The 16,371-nt window shown below is 40.3% G+C and overlaps 1 protein-coding gene across 2 annotated transcripts; it reads right to left on the bottom strand.

The window, feature by feature from the left end:
* Positions 1-4,630: 4,630 nt before the first annotated feature.
* On the bottom strand, positions 4,631-14,185 carry MTFR2 (mitochondrial fission regulator 2). Of its 2 annotated transcripts, none has more exons than XM_064413611.1 (8): positions 14,044-14,185; positions 13,476-13,607; positions 13,034-13,138; positions 12,685-12,809; positions 10,494-10,708; positions 9,209-9,509; positions 6,987-7,164; positions 4,631-5,448 (listed from the first exon to the last, which is right to left on the bottom strand). In XM_064413611.1, the coding sequence occupies exons 1-8, from the start codon at positions 14,107-14,109 to the stop codon at positions 5,350-5,352; spliced, it is 1,221 nt and encodes a 406-aa protein (XP_064269681.1). In that variant the 5' UTR covers positions 14,110-14,185; the 3' UTR covers positions 4,631-5,349. The 2 variants fall into 2 exon arrangements, with proteins under 2 accessions (XP_064269681.1, XP_064269680.1); XM_064413610.1 differs by having other exon boundaries at positions 6,978-7,164; positions 14,044-14,184.
* Positions 14,186-16,371: the final 2,186 nt, after the last annotated feature.

The raw sequence follows: 16,371 nt of genomic DNA, 5'->3' as shown, positions 1-16,371 counted from the left end.
AGAAATAAAAGCAGAATAATTTACACAAACAGACACAAGCATTCATTCATGTCTTGTTTCCTTTTACATAACTCAAATTACTCCAACACATATGCTATTTACAAGATTCTTCCTTTTTTTAGAAAAACTTTTCTATAAAACTATAACATACCTAGTTGGTTTTGCTATACTGTTACAAGTGACTTCAGCTTCATACTTCAAAGAGTTTTGAGAAATAATGAAACATATCCCTCTTTACATATGGGTAATTTACAACAGCTATCCCATTCCTGCTAGTTAAGCTACATGCTTTATCTTCAGACCTTTGAAAATAAATTGCCCTTATCAGGACATGCCCAAGCACCTCCACGTCTTTCTGGCAGTGAGGCGCTCAAAACCGGACAGACAACTCAAAGTGTGTCCTCACCAGAGCCAAGTACAGAGGGACAATCACTGCCCTGGTCCTGATGGCCACCAGAATGCCACTGGCCTTCCTGGCCACCTGGGCACACACTGAATCATGTTCAGACACTGCCAACCAGTACCTCCAGGTCTTTTTTTGCCAGGTGGCTTCCAGCTGCTCTGCTGTAGGCTGTAGCACTACAAGGGATTGCTGTGACCCAAGGGCAGGACCTGGCACTGGGCCTTGTTGAATCTCACACAGCTGGCTTTGGCCCATTGATCCAGCCTGCCCAGATCCCTCTGCAGAGCCTTCCTGACCTCCAGCAGATCAACACTCCTACACAACTTAGTGTTTTATGTGAACTTTATGAGAGCATACTCAATCCCCACAATGAAATAAAGACAGAACTGATTGCTGGGAACCCCACCAGTGACCAGCTGCCAGCTGGATGTAGCTCCATACACCAACACTCTCTGGGCCCAGCCATCCAGCCAGGTTTTCATAGTGCATCTGTACAAGCCATGAGTGGCCAGTTTCTCCAGAAAAATGCTGTGGGAAACTGTCAAAGGCTTTACTGAGGCCCCAGTTAACCATGACTGACAATAAGTAATTGAAAGTAACTCAGTGAGAAGTTCCACCACCTCCCTCAGTACCCTTGAGTGGATCCCATCTGGCCCCATAAACTTGTGAGTGTCCAAGTGAGACAGCAAGTCACTGGCCATTTCCCCTTGGATTATAGGGACTTCATTCCACTCCCTGCCCCTGTCTTCCAGCTCAGGGGACTGGGTACTTGGGGAACAAGTGATCTAGCTATTAAAGGATGACAGAAGGAAGGCATTAAGTCCCTCAGACTCTTCCAGGTCTTCTGTCACTATGTTTCTCTCCACACCCAGAAAAGGATGGAGCATCTTGGCCTCCCTGTCATTCATTACTAATGTACTTAGAGAAACATTTTTTTACTGCAGTAGTCAGACTAAGTTTTAGTTGGGCTTTGACTATTGTAATTGTCTCCCTGTGCTACCTCACAAAAGGTGAGGTAACTTGTAGTCCACCTGAATTGCCTGCCACTTCCTCCGAAAGTCACAGGCCAAAGCTCCCTGCCCAGCCAGATGGGTCTTCCCCACCAGCTCATCTTTCAGTCCATGCAAATCACCTCCTCCTCTGCCACTAACATTTTCTTCTTGAAGAATGTCCATTTTTCCTGGACTCCTCTGCCTTCTGGGACTGCCCCCCAAGAGATTCACTCAGTCTCCTAGACAGCCCAAAGTCTGTCCTGCAGAAGTCCAGGAGAGCAGTTGTTGACTCCTGTCCTTACTTCTCTGAGAACTGTAAATGCTAGTGTGCTGTGATTACTGTGCCCAAGACGTCTCCAACCATCACATCACTCACCAGTCCTTCTTTGTTTGAACCCAACAGGCACAGCAGGGCACTCTTCTCACTGTAAACTATTCAATTTCACACAGATGTGCAATAATGCCCTAAAATACTACACACAATTAATTAATAGATTATTCATATAAACCTGGAAGGTAATACAGATGTAGCTGAAGTCAGTGTCACTATGAAAAATGTATTGGTAAAGAACATATGGGTCTGAAAACCTGGTAGAGGAATCAGGATGATAAATATCTCCCAGATACCTACAATCAGTGGCAAACACATTTGAGACAAAGTGGAAATGAAATTTGGCTGCAGCCCTTGCTTAACACTGCAACATCAGTTGTTTCAATAGTCTTGCCTGTAGAACTTCTTTTCCCCAAGGTATCTGATCAGTGACTCAAGGCTAACTTGTCTAGCAGGTTCCCTTTGTCAGTTTGGCTTTTGCAAGACCCCTATATATAATTTACTATTTAGGTGGGACTAAAGGACAATGTAATTAATTCCTATCAAGAAGAAGTGACTAAGGGCAGTGAATACTGTTGCATACTCTCTGCTCTATCTTTATCCAAAAACTCTGTACCTACACATACAGAGAGAGTATATAGATTAATATAATGATTAATACATATTAAATTATATATTAATTGTCCCTCACAAAGTAGTGAGTATCTGGACATGTTTGGTATATTATAGGAATATGTGAGAAATGATATTCTGACAATAACTGTCAGGTAATTGTATTCATTAGTCACCTTGTAATGGGAAGCTCACTGATAGAGAACTCAAATCTTTTAGGATCTCCTAGAAGAAAATCTGTAAAAATATTTTTAAAGGACTGCATTTAAAGGATTACTTTTCCTTCTTGCCCTTTTACTCAAAACATTTGAAACATTTACTTATTTCAATTTTATCAGCTAGAAAACTGGATATCACATACATACTTTTTAAGTCTTTCCAGTAGAAAAACAAAACCAACTTTCATTCCAGCAACCACCTCAGCACCTCCTGAAGAAAGACATCCTGCCCAAAAATTCACTGGGAGTGGTAGGAGAGTAAGTTTTTCAGACTCCTTCGGTAATAAGAAGGCACAACCTTTCACAAGATCTGCCAGCAGACCAATAGAGTACTCGTGCTCCTGAGTCTCCTCCTCCTATCCCAGATCAATAGCACAACTCTTGAGTTGCACTGTGACTGGACAATTCTGTCAGGGACCTTATGTAAACAAGGGCATTTGTAGGAAAAACATGGGATGGATTCCAGGTGGGCACAGGAAGCTTCAGAGAATCTAAAGCTGCTTCCTAGTTGTTGATAAAGAAGTTTAGTCAAAGAAAATAAGACGACAAAACTGAGAAAAATCTCTGCAACGAGTGATAGAACTTTTCATTACTAACTTTTGCTAAGCTTTCCAAATTTCTGATATTAAAAATTTTCAGATGTTACCAGATACCACCCACAGACTTCTTTACATCTGGAAACTACATAAAATAAAGAATCTCATCTTGTAACATGTGTAGGTGGGGAAAAAAATCACATGGTCCACTACTTATTCTTTTCCCTAAGGAAGCAGATCAGTTATAAACTGTATCACTGCAATTCACATCAAGATGACAAAAATCAGACAGTATCCAACAACCAGAAGGGTCACACAGCTCACTAAAATTTGCAGATGCTTCTGACACTAGATTATTGTGTTAAGGAGTACTGAGAAATTTCTCAGAAGTCCCTTCCAAAATGAAAAGACACTTCCAAAGTCAAAATTCTCACTGCAAACTGCTCCTGTTGGCCTAACTTGTAGTTAAATCATGAACTCTGGCGAGAACAGAGAAATTGCAAAAGAGTCCAAAATAATTGTTCTTCATAAAAAGAAACTGTTGGTCACATAAAGCAACTGATGTAACTACCATATGGTTTTGCACACAATTCAGTCTCTCAAAGAAGGAATTCCATCCTGCTTGTCAGTCACAACAGCAGGGCCACAACCTCTGAAACCCACTGGATCTAGGAATGTTGATATAAACCTGGAGATCACTAGCACTCACTGCACTGCAGATACTGAGCAAGAGGGAGCCAGTTCATAGCCCTTATGCTCATTGCCTGCGTGTCCTCTTCAGCAGGTGCCACATGGACTTCCTTCACTGTCGCTGCCTGCTGCTCTTGTACAGCAGAGAGCAGTGCAGCAGACAAAAGACAATGAGAAGCATTGATGGAAGAGGGTAAAATCATCAAGTATGGGGCTGAGCTGAATATTCTGTACAGATTTCATAGCAATTGTCAAGTTTAGGTAAAGAAACTAACAAATGCTTATTTTGGAAGAAAGTGAAGGCCAAACTGTTACGGACCAATCAAGGAATGGGAGAATATGATCAAGTGCAATAATTACTAAATCCAGAAGAAAAAAATGCCTAGAGGATTTCGTTTTAGAAGCATAATATATCAAATAAATTAAGCTCCAAATTAACTTGCATTTAACCAAAATGCAAGTATGGTATTCACACACTAAATTCTTACAACTGTGCAAATAAGACTCAACAGTAAGAGGGGATGCAGCTGTCACTCTTCTCCATGTAAGTGAGCAGTGAAACAGAAGACACATGAGATATAAGGGACACATTCAACAGTCTGACAGGATTTGGGTTTTATACATCAGATGGATTGTTAGACAGAAGATTAGATGAAAGCAGCTCTTGTAAGCAGTAGATCATAATAAATTTGTAAATAAGTGGCTTCATTAAGTCATTCCTACTCTAGTAGAAAAAAATACAAGTTGTTCTTTAATTAGTTTCAGATAATGCAATTTAAGAACTTGTCTAATACAGTTCCTAAGACACAAAAGAGTCTGCAACACATAAGGCCACTACCACACACATCTACAATATAAAGAGAATTTTATTTTATAAGCTCTCGTGAACAAAACTGAGTTCACATGCACATGCCAAGACAGAAATTAATATTTAATTACATATGGAATTTAGACTGTGTGCAAGAAAATCTCTCTGCAACGTCTTTTTTACCTCAGAATGCAACTCCCCCATGTTACAGGCATTTAATAGATGACCTGCCGTTTACTCACAGCACAAAGTTCCACAAGTATGAAAGTTCATCTCCTGACCCAAAATAAATTAGAAAACTGTTTGCACATGGAATAAGGAGATGCATCAGTAAACTGCAAAGAAAACCAAGGCAACTATGCCACTCGCATGAAAAAGTATTACCATTATATACAGTAGTTATAACACTTAAAGTTTATCCTTCCTTGTTATTTACAATGGAGTGCAAACAGAGCATATACCTCAGCTCCCACCCCTAAACACTGGTTTCTTGTATTCCCCCGGTTCCAAAGGCACTGCTCCATAGCAATAAAAGCCTTCTCTCAGTTCAGTGCTTCCTGGAAAAGCATCACATTCACAAGTTTGGCTACTGAGAAACCAAAGAGAAGGAAGAGGTAATTTTACAAACCCTGCAACACCCAAACTTCACCAGCATAGGAAAGGCATGTTCTGGAATAACACGTTACAGCACCTTACAGCAGTTTCAAAGCAGACCCACCACTTATACACACTGAACTTTCCTTGGAAAGTATAGCTCCACTATATCTGAGCTCTCGCTTTCCATGGTGGCACCTGCTTAACTCCATCAGTTCTTGTAAGGCTGGGTTTTGCATTTGGCTTCAGACTGCAGCGCCCAACCTGAAGAGCAGAGACAAAGTTAAAATTATACCCAAGAAACTGAATAAAAATATGTTTACAAGAAAAACATTTCACAAGAGTTGTTGCACTTCTCTCAATGCAGAAAGAATAAAAAAGTAAGTCTGTGCTACTGGTATAAGTACATCTATTCTTCACAACACTCAAGAGTTAATGGCTTGGTTACAAACTTGTAAGATTATTCTGCTTCAACCAGAAAAATTCCATCTTTTTGTATCTACTCCTGAACATGCTGGCCTTAAGCAGTCTCTCTTCCAGGACTTTAAAATCCAGCTGTCAGATCCTGGAACAAAAGCTATTCCATATACAAGCTGCTCCAGGAGCTAGTTTTGATCTTTGTGTTTAGAATCAGGTATGTCAGCTATGCAGTGCAATAGTCTGCAGCACCAAAAATACCAGCACTGTTATTTTTAGGACATTTGAATTTCTCCTTTGGGGGGAAAAAAAAAAGTCAAAGAAATTTATGAAGACTGCACCAGGTACTGTTGACACACTGCAATCTGTAAAAAATATGCTACATTTAGCTTGGAAAATCCTTGTGGCAGCTGAAATTAAGAAAAATCAATTCAAACCATTACAGCTAGAAAGAAGAACATACATATTAGTTTTCCTGAAGCTTTCAGCCACACAGCTAGCCACACATAAGAGCAGCTTCCAAAGAATATCTAAGAATATCTGGATTTCCACTGTATGTTCTCCATTACTATTTCCCTCCATCAGGGTAACAAATGCCACAGCTTGAATCTTTTCTCTCACTCTTACAATAAAAAGATACAATTGCTAAGCAGAGAGATACAGTTTAAATTAGTGCCATCTCTTTCTATCCATCCCATCCCAGTTCCGAAGTTTGTGGAAATGCCTAAAAACCAACAAAACAGCACTGCTGGACTGTATAAGCTGAGGTAGCTGGCACAGCATGATATGCAAAAACCAGTGCACAGAACCACCTGAGTCCAATGGCTCTGTCTACCACTTCTTTGTTCCTAGGAAAAACTGTATTCCTCATGGGCTTTACAACAGTATCAAAACTCATTCTGGATAAAGATTCAAACTGTGTGGACACTACGCTCAAAGGAAAATATTATAGATTATGCATTTATTTTCATTTCTGAGCAGTTAGGGTGTATTAGTCAGACCTTTCTGTACCTCCCTAATATCCTTATTTGAAAAATTAGTCAATAACATTTAGACACACAGTTTCTATGCATGGATACCTGCCTAGTACCATCAAGCTATGGTCCATAGTTCAACCAACCATGACATGAATTTTTAAAAACTGGTCTTCTAAGTTATTTTTCTCTTTGCACACCTAGAAGTGCATTTATCAGTCTAAATCCACCCAAATTAATTTGAGATTTTCTGCTTTGATTATACTTTAAAGAAAGTGACTACCTAGGGTGATGGTTAAAAAAATTGTGGAGAAGTTCTAGGCTTGTGACAACTCTGCAAGTATCCATGAAAATAGCAGTCAGTTCAAGAATACAAACACACATTCTTATATAAAAACATACCACTGGCACCTCAGGACTAGAAAATGGAGAGCTATCAAAAGAATTATTTTCTTTGTCTAGAGAATCATCTTCATCATCATTTTTATGTGCAAACTTCTGCTTTAGAGCGTGAGTTAGTACAGCAACTGGATCCCAATCTGAACTTTGCATCTTTTTGGGTCTAGAAAGAGGGGTACCTCCAGGAGACCTATGAATGACAACAAAAAAAGTTATTTTCTCCTGACCCTAATCCTGTGCTGACTAATCCAGAATCTAGAGGCACAACTTCTGTAAACACCCTATTCTATAAATCCCTTATTAAACAAGTAATGCTGCTGTAACGTTAAAGCAATTCATCAAATACAACTGATAAAATTACACCCAACAACTTGTCAGCCTCATTCTTAGCCTGAAAACACATCTTGATGCTGTTCCATGAAGAAAGCTGGCAAAAAATCAACGCAAAGTGTTAAAGTATTGCAAATAACAAGGAAAAAAAAAAAAAAAGAGGCAAATTTCAGTTTTTATACCAAGTCATTTATAAGTTATATTTAAGTATGTTAATGGGAATGTCCCACTAGGGTATTTCATAATCACTGTGAACATAATTTAAATTTTATTAATTTTAAGTTCATTCAAATTCAGAAATCAAAATAGCACCTACACCCCAAAACTTATCATAAATGTAGAAGCTAGTGCCTAGTCCAAGACAATAAATCATAAAGACTTTCTAACCACTGAGAAATCTTGGGTGGGGGGGGAGGGGGGCAGGTGGGTAGTGGGTGGAAAAATCTAGAAGTGTTCAGAATTCTGCTTGTAAAGTGCAGTCTCTGGGCTGACGATTTTCACCTAATAATGCACACTGACAACACCAAGTTCTAAGGCTGGGAGTTACAGTAATTGTTGCTTAACACAAAACCTGCGAGGACTGAGTTCATGGTCCCTATAAAAACAAGCCCTCAGAGCACTTGCACAATGTGTAAGACAGTGTGTGGGTGGCAGAAAGTGGGGTCTTCAGGCTCTCAATTTCTGAGAACAGAGGTCTTCCCTTTGCAGTGCACACATTAAACTACAGTCAGAAAGACTAACAATTTTGATCATCATTACTCCCCCCAAAAATATAAATTATTCATTACTCAGTTAAGCTCTACTTCAGAACACGTGTAGATGCCCAAATCCAGAAAGCATTTTGGAAGCACAAGCTACCACTTCCTGCTAATTATGCCCCTGCTCAGGTTAAATCTGTCAACCTGAATATCTCATTTTCTTCACTCTTCATACATGGAATTATAGAGAAAAAACCATATATAAAGGAAACACAAAGGTTTATGTAAGTGCATTTCGTATTTGCTTTATTTACTGCGAGGATCCCATCAAAAGCATAAAGACATGCTTTGGATTTGCATGCAAATTATTTGCCCAAGTTTTTTTCTAGTCATTTTCAGGGATGAAGCTCACAGTTAAGAAAATCTTGAAATGAGAATGCAGTAATTTTTGCCAAGTGACATTCTTCCCACTTTGAGAGCTTCCAGACAGGCTTAGCTTTTCTTACTTTTTCAGTCCAAGAAGTTCAGAAAAGAATCCTTAAAGTGTAATCTCTATTATACCTAGCTTAGCAGAGACCAGAAGTATTGAAGTCTTTAGTAAAATATTTTTTTTACAAATCAACTTACTATCAAAACTTACTATGCACTTACTATCAAAACAGCTGACCACTAAAAATATTTATAATCCTATTGAATACTGTACTATTCAACTACTGAAATAAAAATTTATTAAACATTTTCAATAAATGGTACAGTACATGCTTTTGTAAACACTTCAACGCTTGAATCAGGATATTCTGAGTATTCTAACTGTAGTTTTATAAAGTTTCCCTGAGGATTTGGCCTTTCAAAAGCCCAAATCTAAAAGGGAATCCATGAATCCAAAAGGGTTATTTTTTCGGATCAGTTTCCTGTGCCTGTGCATGCAATCCTGTAAGCGACCTCTCACCTCCCCACACCAACCTGAGATTTGCATACTGAAGCAGCACAGCAGTTTAAAATGCTGCATTAGTCAGCATGTTTTAAATGCATCTAAAAGCCATGTCACAAGTATCTTACATTTCAGGCTCTGAATTCAGAAGCTGCCAACTTGAGTTTGTCAGCAGTAGCTGCTCTTTAAATGACTAGTGCTCTCTGGTGCTACTGAAGTGCTCCTGATGCTTAGATAGCCTTGGCTTGCTGAGATCCACACCCAATCCAACCTACCTCTCAACAGCTCGCAACTGAACTTTGTTTAGGTCTTTCAAAACATCCATCATACTGGGAAAGTTCTTTGTCCTCTGGTGATCAGTACTGTTGGCTGCAGCTGAATCACTGTTTCTTGCAGCTCGGCGTTCTTTGATAAGTTCCAGTGCAGAATTACTAGCATCAACACCAGATGGTGCACCAGAAGGAAGTGGAGGAGGCGAGGGAATTACAAAGCGATTGTGAGAGACGGACAATGGCGTAGAAGTCATGGCTGGCAGTGGGTAAAATCCATCTGGAGTGCTGAGTGTTTTAAAGGCTTCTGCATACAGTTAGAGAAGAAAAACAACAACATATATTAACATCTGGGATCAGTTTTAAGTCAAGATAAGACTGCCCTCTGAAAGCAGTCTTTTTTTTAGACACCTTGCACATTACAACAGAGAAGAACTAAATTTAAAACAAAGAACATTACTTCGAACCCACAAACTCAGAATACATAAAGTAATGAATCTGAGGTGTCTTGTGCTGCTCTGATTTTCACTTCTTATGTCTTCAATCTGGCACTAGAGAAATCAGCAAAGCAGCCTGCTGCTACATACAGTGGTCAGTGGTCTAGAGGTTACAATAACCTACATGAAGTAAAAGATAACCACAAAACATGTAAACCAGATTACAATACTGAGTGCAATGGAGAAGAGAGAGAAGACCCAACAGAATGGCTGAATCACAGAAGTGCCTCACAAGACTACACAAAAGTAACTACCTCACACCAGTCCAAGAATTTCAGCAACCACAGTGGGATTGGTCTGCAAGTAAGACAACTGAGACTCAAAACTTAGCAGGAAAAAAAAGAGGTCACAAGCCAGAGGTCCATCCTGAAGACCAAGGAAAAATCTGCCTGTAGCATTTGTTTTTGTTAAAGCCCCAACCAGACAAACTTAGAATTCTTCTTCTATACATTTTAATAATTTGTTAGAAACAGTGTAAAACCCCAAAAGGACATAATCTGTAACTTTTTAAAAACAGTTATTAGTAGCCTATAGATAGGCTGAATGTTGCTGAACTCCCTCACCAACAAAGAAATTAGCATGAAGAGTACTCAGGATCAATTGCATAGAGCCACAAAATAGAAAAGACAGAGTGCACCAAATAGCAAAAAGAAAAACAAAATATTATGTCCAGTAAACTTAGTTGGTGTACCTTCAGTTAGAGAAGTTAAAGATGTTCTCTACCAATATCAGACATGGCAAGCTCTAGAGCAAACAAAAGAAACACTGCTTTGCTTCAAATCAGAAGGGCTTACGTGAGGGAACGCTTCCCAGGGTCTGCACTGAAACAATTGCAGCAATCTGAGCACGAAGAAAAGTCAGCTCATCTTCAAGTGCAGAAATTTTCTGGAGTGCTGCTTGATCAACACCGACTTTTTCTGCACTGTTTTTCGGAATGCACTGTATTGAATCCAGACGGGGATATGGATCAGGAGGAGCTGCACTTTTCTCTTTTCTCCTCAATTCAGTCCTAAAAAGCAAAAAAAAAAAGACACAGTTTCAAAAGGCTCAGCCAACAATGGAAACCTCAAAACTACCTGGGCTGTTCAAATAAGTTATTGTCACTCAGCAAGACCTAACTTTTCCAACTATTTAAGGAAACTACACTTTTAACCACTTATAACTTCTGAAATGTTTTAAGTCTCCCTTTGCTCAAGTACAATGAAGATCCTTGCAAAGTCATCATAAGAATTAATCAGATAATTCACTCAGGGATAATTAAACATCATAAAGTCATACAGTAGGATTGTCATTATTCAGTAATTATTAGACTGACACCATAAGGTGTCTCTCCCTTCTTGCCACGTGAAAGGCAGGAGAGGCAAAGAATAATGATCACTTAATTAGGCTTCAGAAATTTTAGCAATTTATCAAACTCTAAGATGAACACTGCCAGCAGCAAAGCAGTTACAATCTTTCAGAAAATGTACTTAAAAATAATAAGGTTTAATACAGACTCACAGAACAAGAATTTCACCTTCTGTAAGCTACTATAACCAAAGACAGCATTAGAAAATTGTGCTCAGGTTTTAATATAAAAAACTGATTCAAGTCTGTGCTGCAGAAATAAATTTAAAATATAAGTATAAAATCAAACCACCAGAATTTCATCATGAAACATGGAAAGAAATTAAATTTACCTGATTCATTTAAGATGCACTAAGCTTTGATGGGAAAAAAGCCCAGACCTTTTCCCTTATTTCAAACATTCTTTTACTTCAAATCAGACCTGAAGCACTGCTTTCTGATTTGCCAAAACCCCCTTGCTTTTATAAACACTGCTTGAGAAGGAAAAGACATCAGTTAGAATAGTTGTTCTTGAAAAACATCCCACAGAGCCAGAGGAGGAGGAAGAACAAAGAATGGAAACAACAAAAGAATGAACTGTCATCATTCTGTGAATCTGGCCAGCTACAGAACAGCACGAGCAGGACAAAACAAGCCAGGATTTTTTTGTTCTTTCAACAATGTTCTTGTTCTTCTGCTATTTTACAGCTGTTACAAACAAACTTTAATAATTTAACAATTATGAAACACACTGTATCCAACTTCTCCAAGGAAAAGAGTGTCATTTGAATTTGTCAATTTCTTGTATTTTCATTACTGCCAAGTACCACAAAGGTCACAAACAAAACAAATGCCAGTATGAAGAATTACATTGTCCTATACAGATGCAGTACAAGACAACACAAGTGTGTACATTTTAATCTTGCTTCTGGCTCTAACTCATCCTCTGATTTTTGAACAGATCTTTAGAAGAACAGCAAGACAGCTTTCTATTTCTTCTCTAGCAGGGAAAAAAAAGACAAAATTTGTATGCTATTTGTGTCTGCAAATTCTTAGACAATTTGTCATTTCACACTACCTGAAATATTTTGTAATTTGTAAAAATATTTTCCTTCAGCCCTCAAAAGTCTAGAAACATTTATATAAATTATATCCAAAATAATTTTAAAATAATTATGTTTGTTTTTCATCAAAGCAGCCAACAAGGCTTACACATGGCACTGTAAAAATCAAAGCCAAAAGGAGATATTTAAATATTTTTTTTCTTTCTCCATTTATAAAGTTTATCAAACAGGTTATAAACTAGAAGGATAAAGATAGGAATAGTCTTACAGTATACTGCAACAACCAGCTCCCTCCTGCACAAAATACCTTGGAAGTGAATATCATTTAAAGCACCAGTAATGCACCTGACATACTACTATGAAGAGAAAAGAGAAGACTCAATTTCAGAAATCTTTCAGAAAAGAATCCTTTACATAGTCATAACCTTCAGGTAAGGAGGAAGTGCCCTCACTCACTCACCCCCCCCCCCCCCAAAATCCCAAAATGTTTCCAAGAAAAGGTTAGGAATAAAGGACAATAAACATAAAGACATAATCATGCATCATAGAGAACGCAAAAGTTATTTCTCTTATTCCTTTTTACACTTTTACTTACCTAAGTCTAGTACATGCTTGACCTTCATCATTTGCCACCCACAGGACATCAGCAAGTGATGGAGCCACAGGAGCTGGAGCTGCACTTTGTTCATCATAACCCAAAGGACTTGGGTCTTGAACAAACTAAAAACAACGAATGCCAAAAAAAAAAGGTATGAAGGGAAATTGGATTGAGCACATACTGAAGGTGCTGGCTCAGCAAAAAGGAATTTTTAAACACTGCTATAATGAAGTTGAATGGGGTGCACCACACAATTACACAAGCTAAAAAGAAAAGGAAACTTATCAAATTATGAAACAAGAAAATACAAATAGGTGAAGTATACACATGACAATAAATTTCTTACTTGAAAATAAGGTCTGGGGTAGGGCTCCAAGGAAAGAATTGTACCAAGTCTACGGACCACACTTCGAGTAGATCCATATTCTTTTCTTTGGCAAACAGATGTGACCTAAAAAGCAGAAAACCTTTGAACCTGAGAAACAAAATCAAAGCCCCCAGTTCTTAATCTCACTTTAATCTAAGTTATTGCATTATTCCATGTTACAGGTAATTAAATATAATGCAGTTTGGTTAACCTAACTTTTCAATGCTCTTCTCAAGCTGAAAGTCCAAAGAGGCCTTCACTGGTATGAATATTCTTTCTGCCAAAAGACAGAATATTTTAAAGAGGCACAAAGGCCAATATCTAGAAATACTGACAGAAGTGCTCATTTAATTAACTACATGCAGCTGTGTAAGTCTTGGGAAAGAACAATTAGCAAAGCAATGAAATAAATTTAACATACCTTGACCTGATACTTCCTTATGACAGCATACAACTGCTGGAAATGCCTTCCCGAGGAGACTGCTGAAGGAAGGCACGTCCCGAGAGTACGGCTGATACTGCTGCCAAACACGCGAGTTTCAAAAAACGCGGCCTGTCAAAAAAACCAACAGCTGCCAACAACGGAACCAGAAAGTGATGAGGGCAGCTCAGGCAAACCAGCACTCCTGGAGATACTCGTAGTTTTCCAGAAGCACACGCTGCAGCAGTGCCCCAGAGGAGGGGCCCAGGACCCCTCGCTACAGCACCGGCCCCGGCACGGCTCCGAACACACGGCGCTAACTCTGCTGGGGAAGGGGAACGGGGCCTCTCATCGCAACAGCACAGCACGAGCAGGCCACACCACTGCCTTTGTTACGTTCACTTCAGGGCAAAAAGCGCCACTCGACCGGCTGTGCCAGGGCAGTGACCCCGCGCGTCCCCGTGCGGGCAGCGTGTTCCGACAGACCGGGTGCCCGCGGTGCCGACCTTCCCTCCCTCCGCAGAGCCAAGCGGCTGCCGGCGGGACGGCCCGCCCGAGCGGGTCTCACCTGGTGGTGCGGCCAGCCGAGGAAGCGCAGCAGCCGCCGGAGCAGCTGCAGCAGCAGCAGCGCCATGGAGTGCGGAGGCCGCGCCCGGAGCGAAGCCGCCCGCGGCTGGGGCGGGGCACCGCGGCAGCCCCGCCAATAGGAGGCCGGCAGTGCCGCGGCAGAGCCAATGAGCGACGGGCGCGCCCGTCGCGGGGGGTGCCGGGAGGAGCGGTTTGAACGCCGCGCTGCCCGGCCCGGCCCGCTCTGCTCCCCAGGGAGCGCTGCCGGGAATGCGGCCAGCTCGCACTGACCCCGGGGCTGTACTCACAAGAAAGGCAGCTTGTGCCTCTGCGGACACAGTACGCACCAACAGAAGAAATGCACCGGAGCCTGTTAACTCACTGAATTAATGGTAAGGAGCTACACTGACATGGTTTTGCTCTTCCATATAGCAGACTCGTAACTACTTCATTCACACACCTAAAACAAATGCACAAAGCACCCTCAATGCAACAACTGCCCAGTAACACCTGACTACACTGACTTCACTTCAAAACCTGGCTTTGAAGTTCTGCACTTGCTCTTTCATCTTGCACTGCCTTCATCTTTTAAGATTTCTACTATTTTCCTCAAGAAAATTTGAAATCTTCAAGAAAGTCAGCAGTGCTAAAAGTGCTTCTAGAAGAAATATCCTTTTCCTCCAGCTATGCAGTCTGTGCTTGGAGATCACCTTCCCTGTGCAGTCAGTGTTCCTATTGTTAGTACTGGAGTTCCTACAGCAGTACTGGTAAAACACACTGCAGTAACAGCCGGTTCAGGGGACTAGGAACGTTTAAGCTTGAGGAGAGAAAGAGTAGAACATTTTAATGGATATTTAGAAAAACTGTACTACAGTGCTTGCCTTAAAGAAGTACTTTTCACCTACTCCTCCTTAACACCTTACTAAAGAAGGGGAAGTGTCAACAAAATGGGAACACACAGCTCTAGTGGAAAGCCAGGAAGAGACAGGGTCTCCCAAGCAGCAGCAAAACCGAGACAATTTAGTTTCACTGCAGCACCAGTAACCAGCCGCACCGAATCAGAGGTGCCGTTGGGAACTCCTACAGAAATGCTTCAAGCCAAGTCAGCAGGTACAGCTCTGGACAGTACAGAAGGGACCTACAGCATCTTCTGAACAAAAGCATCCCGTGACAGGCCAGCTTTAAAAAACAAGTGACACAGAGCTCAGGGCTTAATGCTGCCGCTGTACCTCTGGACAGCTCTCCTTTTGAAGTCCTAGCAAAACAATTGCAGGAAAGCTTTACTCTTATGGAGCTGCCCACTGCTACAGTAATGCTGATTGTTCCTCGGAGGGAAGAGGATGTGAGATTTAACTCCAAACCAATAAACTAAATGGACACAGTTCAGCTACTGGATTCCATGTCGGTTGGTGGTCTTTTTTTTGACTAGTAAAATGCATGCCTGATTTTATCTGAACTGCAGCGATAAGTTCAAACTCTGCGAATCCTCTTCATCTCTGCATGGTGTCCTTAAAAAGTCCTCTCCTTCATTGCTGGAGAGCAGCGAGTCAGAATGAGTAGCTAAATTCAAAAGATAGTTAAACATTTTATACCAGCATAACGTCTACACAGTTTTTTTCCCCTGTACCACCAGTGATGGTCTCTCCCTTTTAACAAGAGAAATGTGAAATGCACTGAAATTCCATTCACAGGTCATGCAACTAGCTTAGCAGCACCAAGTGAAAGCCTCACAAACGTTTTTTCTCAGCGGTGAAAATTCTGTTCATGTCAAAAGACAAGTGCTGAAGCGCTAGACTTGGATCGAAAAAGTGAACTCCCTTCTCACTTTCTTACCGATCTCTCAGAGACAGACTGCAATTTTCATCTTTGACTGCATTATCTCTTAATATGAATTAGCTTATTTAAATAAATGTTAGTGGCTGTCATCGTGTGCTCTGTAATCAAATTACATTTCTGATAAACTACAATGAAATTAGGGATTGTAAAAAAATGGATTTTTATGATCTAACCTCTAGACAGGTTTGTAGGATCAAATGCCATTACCAGAGCAATCTCTACCAGATCTCCTTGGATATTTAGCTAAAGTACAAAATTTAAATTTGCCTCGTCTTGCAGGCATTGTACTGCTTTGTGACACACAGACCCTAACAATCTACTTTCAATTTGACATAAATTATGCAAATTACCTGTTTAAGGTCATGACAGCACAAGTGTATCTTGATCCTGCTCAGTTTTAGACTGATGTTTAATTTTACTTAATCAGGACAGACTTTGATGTCAAGTTTGCTTTGTTCCCTTTCTTGCTTATTCTATTATACACAAAGTCCGA

This window comes from Passer domesticus, chromosome 3, assembly GCF_036417665.1.
Source record: "Passer domesticus isolate bPasDom1 chromosome 3, bPasDom1.hap1, whole genome shotgun sequence".
Classification (NCBI taxonomy): Eukaryota; Metazoa; Chordata; class Aves; order Passeriformes; family Passeridae; genus Passer; species Passer domesticus.
Note: the sequence above shows the minus strand (reverse complement) of the source record. Positions and strands in the feature narration are given on the sequence as shown.